At 37.7% G+C, this 10,175-nt stretch overlaps 1 protein-coding gene across 1 annotated transcript in view; it reads right to left on the bottom strand.

Moving 5' to 3' along the window:
• LOC104077739 (collagen alpha-4(IV) chain-like) overlaps positions 1 to 10,175 on the bottom strand; it is a gene marked incomplete at both ends in the record, with an annotated part of 44,207 nt that overhangs the window by 1,945 nt on the left and 32,087 nt on the right. The window contains 10 exons of the mRNA XM_009579087.1: positions 18 to 209; positions 729 to 833; positions 1,913 to 1,981; positions 2,762 to 2,945; positions 3,384 to 3,490; positions 4,794 to 4,866; positions 7,901 to 8,064; positions 8,395 to 8,487; positions 9,049 to 9,213; positions 9,811 to 9,915. Of these exons, the coding sequence (XP_009577382.1) occupies positions 18 to 209; positions 729 to 833; positions 1,913 to 1,981; positions 2,762 to 2,945; positions 3,384 to 3,490; positions 4,794 to 4,866; positions 7,901 to 8,064; positions 8,395 to 8,487; positions 9,049 to 9,213; positions 9,811 to 9,915 (1,257 nt within the window). The remainder of the gene's footprint in view (positions 1 to 17; positions 210 to 728; positions 834 to 1,912; positions 1,982 to 2,761; positions 2,946 to 3,383; positions 3,491 to 4,793; positions 4,867 to 7,900; positions 8,065 to 8,394; positions 8,488 to 9,048; positions 9,214 to 9,810; positions 9,916 to 10,175) is intronic.

Below are 10,175 nucleotides of genomic sequence, written 5' to 3'. Positions count from 1 at the left end.
AGGAATGCCTGGATCACCCCTTGCTCCTAGTGCACCAGGAGGTCCTTGCAGTCCCCTGTTGCCTTGGATTCCTGGAGGACCATATGTGGTATCACCTGGAACACCTTTCTGACCATCTATGCCAGGTGGACCTGGAGGGCCATTTTTACCATCAACTGTAGATCCTCTTTCACCTTCATCACCAGGATCACCAGCTTTGCCTCGAAAGCCTGTTGAGATCATTTTTAAATTCAAATAGAGCATAATTCAGAAGTTTTGTATTTCCCCTCCCCCCAAAACTGTGGAATATTATAATGCAAATTTAACTAGAATTAAACTACCACTTTGCAAAGAAAAATAACATCATACATTAAATTTCAGGTTTCTCATTTACAGCTAATGATACGTGAGGACTGAAGGAGGTAATTATTCCTGTGGGAAGTGACATTGGTTTTCTTTGGGGCAGCATCTATATTGTGTCACTCCTGTCCAGTTCAATCCCTTTGCTAAAATGATACTACTTGTTCTCAGTTTTCTAAGAATATTTCCTCTCTGGACACTGAGCTTTAGGTTATTGCAGCACCTGCAATGCCGGAGGAAAGAAAGGGAAACCGGTAAAGATTCCTCTTCTATTAGCTTTCGTTGAAATGTGCTTCCTATTCTGTTCTACCATAGTAGCTACCTTACCCTGCATGTATGCATTACAGCTTGACCAGCAGCTCTCCTGGATTAAGAAAAGCACAATTCACCTTCTGGCCCAGGAATTCCTGCTCCTGGCCTGCCTCGATGGCCTTTTTGCCCATCGAAGCCATTTGGTCCAGGATGACCGGGGAGTCCTTTTAAACCCTTTGGTCCTGGAAACATAAAGAAAATATGTAAAAAACGGAGAACGCTCTAAAATATGTGATCTAAGGAAACAGTATTGCATCTTTATCCCATGCGAATTCATGTACTTTGAAGACAAGTGGATTTCATCTGCTTCTAACATTTTGGGCAAGAGCCACCACCCAAGTCACAACGAAATGCATGGTTGCTGTTTTTCTAAATTGACTTGTTCCCTAATCCATAAACAGGAGCCTGCAAATCACCAGAGTAAATTAGAAAAAAAAAAAAAATCTCCTATAACATTTTAATGTTACAGGACATCAACAATGTTAACCTAGTGAATGACAGGTGTCAACTCAAATTCTTATATTCTCCTGTGCTATATGCTGTTTCTGGAATGGTGCAGATGAGCTCAATACGCTAATCCCTGTTCTTTCATGTCTGTATAAATTTTAGCGACCATCCACAATACTGATGTCAGGGAGCTGTGTAATACCACATTAAGCAGCTTGAAAATCCAGTATCTCCATTTGTTCTGATCAGGATTTTCAGGAGTGTTTCAAATGTTTTGGAGGTGATCACAAGCAACATTTTGCCAGTTCCTGGATGAGTTCTTTGAATTTAAATTAAGTTGAACAAGTTGAAGTAATGGTAATAAGTATTCAGATTTTAGGTCTCAACTGCAACTTGCCATGAGCAATATAGTTTTAGAAATTGCAGACTTGCAGCATATCTTTGCCTCGCACACCTTTTTTTCCCTGGTATCCAGATGTGCATGTTCTAGGTCTTACCTGGCTCCAGACATCTGCGCATTTTACAGACTCTCTCATGCATTTTATTTGAGGCAAGACAGAGTTTCAAGCTACCTTCATTTAGTAATTTCTATGGAGGCAGCCTGCACACCTTTTCATCATGCAAACTGCAGCTGTCTGGCCCTTCATTCTATTAGATGAGTATATTCCTGTGTATTTGCAGTTTTACATTTTGAGATATGTGTTTATTGAAAAACTAGAATAGCGTATCTTTTTAGGATAGCTTCTTTTTTTTAATTAGCAACTTAAAAGTCCATTTCAATTAAAACCAAAAATTCTACCATCTGTAAACGTACCTTCAACACCTTTAAAACCTGGGGGACCTGGATTTCCAGGGTATGGTAATGTGATGCAGACAGTCTCACCTGAAGCAAGAGGGAGAAAGAAACTGGCCTATTTGATCTTAGAATAAATGGAGTCTGAACATTTACTGTAATATTTCTGTAGAACTGAGCAACTAGATGTGCAAAGGTAAAGAGAAGGGACTGTTTATGCACATTGTTATTTCCGTATTACTTAAGGTTTGATGGAGAATATTAAAATACCTTTTTCTTGACACTTATTTTCTATAGAATATTGTAATGATTCAAATTGTTGTAATAGAGTTGTATTCTGTAAAGACAAAGATTTTTTTTTTTTTTTTACTTATCGCAGAAATTTGTCTTTACACTAGTCTGTTGCAAGAAAGAAATAATATTTTCATCTCAATTCTATGTACATTTCTGGTTCATACATATTGCTATCAGTGTAGTTTTTTATTATTTTGGTAGGGATTTTTTATAACCAAAAAACAGACCAAGCCTTAAGTATGAGTTGTATTTTCCTGCTTCTTCAGCAAAAAAGCATTGCCTTGCGAATCTGTACACTCGGGAATACTCTTCACTCCAGAAAAGAATTCATCTGATAGTGTGCAAGTGGCACATTACAGGTTTAAGGCCCTAGCAATTCATATTCTCATTAGTGTCTGCTGCTAAATGCTGACAGTATTGTACTTTTCAGTAGCTATATTTCACATGACCAGAGCTTGCCAAAATTGATTTTCACTACAAATGAACAGCACTGTATATAATACACATGCAACTGTAATGGATGCTACCAAACATGTATTTTGTTACTTGGTTCTTAATGTAAACATTCAAAATTACCTTTCTGGCCCTTTGGACCAGGTGGCCCAACATGACCAGTATCACCAAAGTCTCCAGGGCTACCTCTGACTCCTGGAGGGCCGGGAAGCCCCAAACCAGGCAATCCCATCTGTCCTTTTAGCCCAGGAAGTCCCGGGACCCCAGGGAATCCTTTATCACCCGGCAATGGTACTCCAGAATCGCCCTAAAAGAAAGAAATTGCTAAGAAATAACAAGACCTAATTTCTTTCCTCTCTTTGATTATCAAAAGCCATGTTAGAGAATTATCTGGAGAAACCACTCTTCCATAATTAAGTGACTACATGGATGATATTACTATATTTAAATATTCAAAGGCAATAGCAACAAAGGGTAGAGTTTTGTGTTTTTTTTTTTTTTTCTTCCTGATCCCATAATATTGGCACATAGTACATGCAGAAATCATATTCAGGAATACCAAAATAAACAGTAATACTTCCAAGGAAATAATTTCTCAATGGATAAAACCTACGATTTTTGATCTAGGCTAACATAAAATGATAAAAGTGATTAATCTGCTAGGAATTTGCATTAAGTAGCTAGCCCTTTCATAAGACAGTATGTTCACTGAAATGGAAAAAAAATCTGAGAAAATCAAACGTACCTCAGCTCCTTTTTCCCCAGGCAATCCTAGTTCCCCATCTCTGCCATCATTACCTCTTTGGCCTGGAAATCCTGGAACCCCAGTAAGACCTCTTTCACCTTTTATTCCTTAAAATAATTGAAAAAAAATGAAGTACAATATTTGCAGTAAGTTTTGGGTTTTTTTATTTCTGCTCCGGTAAATGCTGAGTAACCATTCATCATATCTGTATGATAATTTCCAGTTCCTGAATTCACATTTCCTTAATGAGGTATTTTAGGCTTAGGAAGGCAGTATGTAGTTGGACACCTCATGAAACAACTTGGTCTCTCTGTAAGATGTGCTTACAAGCACCACAAGAACGTGGGTTTTGTTCATGCTATATATAGAGTGAAAACATTTTGCTATTGAAATCAGTCAGTGTTTTATTCTTGATTTCAGTGAAATCAGGATATAGCAATGCCATATGATGCAGAATATTTGCATCAATACTCCCAAAAGGTTTTTAATTTTTTCTTTTTTTACCCCTAGATTTCTCTTGCACTGACGTTTATGAAAATGTCATTTTTGCATAAAGGACAATAAAACTATTCCAACCCAAAGATTCATTTTGCTGCGTCAAGAAATCCTTTGCAAATAAACAGCAAATGTTTTGCCCTGCTCCAACATCTATAAACAAACACAGGCATCCAAAGCTAAGCTAACTTTTCACAAACAGTAAGATGGACAATCTTTTGTCTGCATAATTAGTTTAGCATTTCTAACTAAGCTTTGCCATCAGATTGCTGTAATTTGTTGTTCTCTGTTTCTTCTGCTTTTGCAAATTATAACCATAACTGTGGAGAGGTTTTGATCTATTTAATTACAAGAATTTCAGTTGTGCAACTGGTGGCCTATTGTTTCTCTTCAATGCCTGGTTAAGAGTAATTTTTAGAAATAGGAGCAGGAATCTGAATAGCCATTGAGACTTTGAGTTTTTCCCAAGAAGAATGTTGGTGATTTAAGTTGAGAGAACAGCTGGGATACTGGCATATGACACTTCAGGAGGTGGCTTCTGTACAATAGTATTTCTTCATGCTTTCACAATAATTGCACTCTGCTTAGTCTTTGTTATACAGACCTCTGTAAGACCCTGATTATCAATCATATGACATGAAAAGTCATTTGTTAGCATTAATAACCAGCTGTTAAACTGTTTTATGGCTCAACTATAGAGCAAAACCCACAAAATCCTGTGTTGATCTTGTGTTGAGCAAGAAGAAAACGAATGAGATGGTACCAAGTAAGCAGTTTGCATATACATGACCTCTCGGCTTCAGTAACTTACTAAATTAATGACTTTATTAAAGAGTAGATGAATATGCTTTTCTCATACTATTGCCTAAGCACTGTATACGAAACAAAAAGGCTAATGATAAAATCTGTGTTTACCTTTTATTCTAACTCTTCCTGGATCACCCTTCTCTCCTTTTTCACCATGTTGTCCAGCAGAACCGGGTGTCCCCTTAACATTGACAAAAAAAAAAAAAAAGAAAAAAAAAAAAAGTCAGTTATCTCCAGGAAGGAATCAATGTGGGAATTGAGGAGAAAATTAGATATCTCTATCTCTTGCTCTTGAATTGTTTCCCAAAACCAGACCAATTAAAGTAACATGCCAAAAAGAAACGCTTATCTCTTTTGATATCTGCAAAGAGGTGTGTGAATGGGACCTGGCCTTTTCAGCCTTACTCTGCCAGATGCACAGATACACAACTATAAGAAACTGTAATACTAGAAGAATCGGGTCCATGGCTGTATAAAGCTGTGGCTGTAAATGCAAAAATATTAAGATGCAAATGATTCACAAACTCTTCCCTGTGCAGACTTCAACCCACAATCCACCAAGGCCTCACAGGAAGGGAATCTCTGGAGTGCGGTGACTGCTGGATGAGGCTGTCCTCCCAGAAGTGAACATGGCAGTAGGTAAGTGATGCTTTTTTGCTGAGTGAAAGCCCACAAAGCTGCCAATAAAAAAATTTCATCTACGTCTAGTTAGGTACCTGGTATTGTCAGAAGAATCTATGACTTGACAGGTTTAGAGGGGAAAAGAAGTACTTTTCTATATTTTTATGCTGATTTGTGCTCTCGGTTCTCCAAGCAGAGTGCGGTTTGCATATCATCATTGGTGAGGGTCTGATCTTGCAACAGTACACGTAGATAAGTATATTTTACCATGTGAAATTTACACAGAAGAAAAAGGCCACTAAGGTTGAAAAACTGAGGTATTATTTAGCCAGTTCCCTCTGTTATTCAAAATCTTTTACTAAGAAATAGGTGGAGAAAATACAATTTATAAAGTAAATCATGATAATTGTAAAACAGGCAGGAGAATTCTGAAAAATGTGGTGTATCTGAAACAAGCAGTGACTATTTGTTAAAATGTCTAGATCTTCAAGTTGGCAGTGACCAGTTATTAGTGTTTGAAAAGTGAAATTAAATATTTGGGAAGAAAAGAGAGCAGAAAAATGGAAAAAGTATGTGTATGTAGGCAATCATTAGACCAAAGCACTTCTGTACAGAAGTGAATTATTTCTTTCCAAACTGATTACTTTGTCCTTGTTTCTCACTTAAATAACCTAAGAACACTAAAGTGTTCAGGACAAGGCTTCAGGCTTTACTTAGAACCAGAGGGGCTAAAGCATACTTTCAAAAGTAACAAAAAGATCGAAATATCACATAATCCGCACAGATAATAGGATTTTAAGAAAATAAAAACAAAACCAAACGCAAAGCTTGTAATGAAACCATTGGAACTAGAATGACAGAGCCCCTCCACCTCCTTCCTTCAGTCTCACAATGGTTTTGTTTTGTTTTCTTTCTTTTGAAAGAAAATGTTCTGGAAACTTTTAAGGAATTCCTCATGTGAAAAAGACTTCTGATATTAAAACAAAACAAAACAAAACCTCAAAAAACACAAACAAAAAAACCCATAATGGAACAGTCATAAAGCCAAGCATATCCACCTATATTTTCAAAGAAATTGCTCTCACACACAAGAAAGTATATTAAAAAAACCCTCTATTTGGCATAATTTTGGTATGCAGCATCCTGGATGTATATTCCACATACCAGAACAGAAATGGTGGAACAAAATCACAGCAAGTCCAATAAATCATCTTATAATATATTCCTAAGGCAGTTAGATTAAGTGGTGTTTTGAATTATTGCTTACTGTGGGGAATAAGATAAACTATATGAAGCACATTAAAGAAAATGTCTGTTTCCAAAAGTAATAGCTAGTTTCACTGAGTTAGGTAAGCATCACCCAGCAAATTATTGACCCAGGAAACATCTAGGTGTTGAGCTCAAATTTGTTTTGTTTGTTAATCCTGCTGACAGCCAATATTAAAATAGAAATACACATCTCACCTAAAGGTATCTTTTAAATATTTCTTAATTATTTTCTTCCCCCCACCTTGACATGAAAAATCTTTGTAGGGTTTTTCCATGAAAAACTGGAGGTCAGATTCATTACACAGGAAAAAATGAACATTGTATGCTGATGTCAAATGATTCTAGTACTCAGAATCTTTACTACCAAAAAGTTCGTTCAGTTTCTGCTCTTGGGGAACTTGCAAGGAAGCTATTCAAGCAAATGAAGTGTCTTTATTTTGATGGTTATAGTATTTTTTCCATCTAAGAACTATTAAATCAAGGGCAAAAATTTTATTCCATCTTTATTTCAGCTTCATTGCTAATATGTATGCATAGAGAGATAAGGCATTCTCTATCATGGCTGATCCTTGTGGAGAACAAACTTTGGCTGAGTAGTGACTGAAAATGGGAGATTATAAAGTAAGATGGAACAGTAAAGAGAGAAACACTAACAAATAGCAATGCCTTTCAGACTCTGTGGGAGTGAAAGACTCTACATTATGTTCAGACTGCCTCATAAAATAAATTAAGCATATCAAATAAATTAAGCTTTTCAATTAATTTCTAAAAAAGGAATAAAGAAAATTACTTGAAATGCCTGAATAAAATCAAGGGTTCCTTTTTCTTCAGACCCTGCCCCCCCCCCCCCCAGGTGGATGTTGAATCATAGAATCCATCTTGACCTGCTGACATCATGCAATTCTTTGCCTTGATAAGGTTTTGCTGGAAATGCTTTCCTTTGAAATACCTGAAAAATCATCTTCAGTGGAGCAATTTGTGCATCTACAATGTTTTCAAGAAAAACAATGGGTATTCAAAACTAAAAGTAAAAACAAGTCAAAACAAAACAAGATGAAAATACACCATCTTTCCTAAGCCTCCTGACCACCCCACAAACACAGCATGGGATTCTGTCCCTCAGTGTAAAATTCTGCCCACCACCGCAAGGGAAATCAGATAGAAGCTAAGAAAATGCATCCTCCAACAAGACTGTAATAAGCAAAAGTAGATAAAATTTTCAGATAGATTTCGAGGGCAGTTCCTCCACCACTCTGCTTAAGTGCCTCCTGCGTAAGTGGTAACTTGATGTTATTTATTTACTGAAGCTCATGAAAACTACTCACAGGGAGCCCTGGTGATCCCATTGCACCAGATAAGCCTGGATCGCCCTTTTCTCCACGTCTTCCAGGGTATCCCATTTGTCCTTTCTTTCCTTGAGTACCTGGAGGTCCTTGCATACCACGGGGACCAGGAGGACCAGCACTACATGAGCAGAGGCCTTGATTGCCTACGTGAATGCGTCAAAATTACATTGAAACAGTTGCAGAATTAATACACAAAAAATAACACTGCCCTTTTTCTTTTCTGTGTGAGTAGTGACCATTTTATCTCATTATGGCCTTCAAAGGAGTGAAGCATATCAGTCTCTTTTCACAGTGCTGAGTAACAGCAGCACTGACATGACTACTGACTTAGAAGCCCCAATGCCAACAGGCCATTTAACTTCATACTTTGATGGGCCTTATCCTCCAAGTTACCATAAACTTCTTGCAAATTTAGGTCTGACATATCTGGCAAAGGTCTCGTATTCCAATTGTTGCTATCCAGGCACACTTACCCTTTTCTCCTTTTTCACCTTTTCTTCCTGGAAGGCCTATCTGACCTTTGGCTCCAGGTTCTCCAGGGATCCCTCTGTCAGTACAGATTACACCTTTGAAAAAACAAATTGTACAGCTAGCATAAATCAGGTTGACTGCTTCCACCGCTTAGGTCATATGGTCTCCTCTCCCTTATCTTGTTATCCTCACAGGAAAAGCTAGAGATCTTATGAAATGCTTTACAAGTCGTTGCTTATAGATCATACCACAGGAGTCAGTCTGGCTAGAGTTGATGTTGACACATGTTTTCTTCATTGCCATTACTTCTTCCTTTTTCCACTGTAGAATTTTACGACTCTTGTTTCTTTACTAAAGGATGCTGATTTGGGTTTCCTCCCCAGTTTGCTGTGTTAACTTCAGGTGATACATTTTTAGGGACATTTGTCATATATGTTACTTTGTGGGTTTAACTCATCCAGAAAACTATGAAAATCTTGACATCTCGCTGGCCGACAACTAATAGGAAAAACATGTTTTCTACATCATGTGTAAAGTTTGATATATCTGTCAAAATGCACTTTTCACCTCTCTGGTTTTTGTAGGAGCAACAAAAGCAATTAATCTATTAATATGCAGCATGATATTCTCGCCATATAAATTGCTGTTGAACCTACTGGGTAGTCCAGGTAAGCCTTGTCTTCCTGGCTGTCCCGGTAGGCCTGGTGGTCCAGGAAAACCAGGTCTTCCTGGGATTGATTCACCTGTTCCAGGGAAACCAGGGTCACCTTGAAAACCTTGAGGTCCTGGTGCCCCACTTACTCCTGGCAGGCCAGGCAGACCTATAAAGAAAATGGTGGTATATGGCCCATACAGCTTCATAGTAACAATTACTACAAGATATCAAGGAGGAAATTACAGACCATTCAGAACTGTCCTGAAGAAGAGCTTCTATATAGCAAAGACTTAAATCTAAATCTTTAGGTTTTCCAGGATTCCCAGGAAAAGAGGCTCCTGCTTTAGACGTTCAAATGCTTCTTTCCCTCCTCCCCATTACCGCATTTCCAGACATCCCAGTTAATCTAGCTCCTTATACAGAGCAAAGTCATCCTCATCACCTTCCTTTATATCTTTTTGAGATGGAGAATAGAATTTTTGAGCACAGCACTCCAGATACAGGCATACCATGGATTTACAGTGCATGGTAGCATTCTGCTTTGTCTTCTGTTCCTGTTCTAGTAATTCCTAATGTTCTGTTTGGATCATTTTGGTTCTTTTTTGGCCACTAAGTGCTGAGCTAATATTTTTATTGAACTCTTTGTAGAACTCAAATCCTTATGTTGGTGATTTGCATCAAGCAAGAACACAGAACAGTTTTCTTTTAGCTGCTTTCTTTCCTACTGATATGTAGTTCACATTTTATCCCCTACTTCTCTTACTTGTTCCATCATCTCCTGGTCTTCCTAGCAGGCCTGCAGGACCAATTGGTCCAACTGACCCCAGATCACCAGCAGGACCTGGAAATCCAGGATCTCCTTGTGGACCTACACGGAATTATAAAAACATGTGAATTGAACACCTTATGCAATTGACATCTTAAATCTAAATTAAACTGCAACCAAAATTATAATTTGGAAACTACACAAAAATAAAATACAGTAACTTCTTTTGTCTCTATGAAACATTTTTAAAGTGTAACAATTTAATTTTAAGGTGGGAGGATTTGGTTATTTTTCTACGGATTCCTGCCCATTTCGTGGGCACAGTTTTAAATCTCTGTCACTCCTTAGTAGTATCTTTGTGC

This window comes from Fulmarus glacialis, unplaced genomic scaffold (assembly GCF_000690835.1).
Source record: "Fulmarus glacialis isolate BGI_N327 unplaced genomic scaffold, ASM69083v1 scaffold46945, whole genome shotgun sequence".
Classification (NCBI taxonomy): domain Eukaryota; kingdom Metazoa; phylum Chordata; class Aves; order Procellariiformes; family Procellariidae; genus Fulmarus; species Fulmarus glacialis.
Note: the sequence above shows the minus strand (reverse complement) of the source record. Positions and strands in the feature narration are given on the sequence as shown.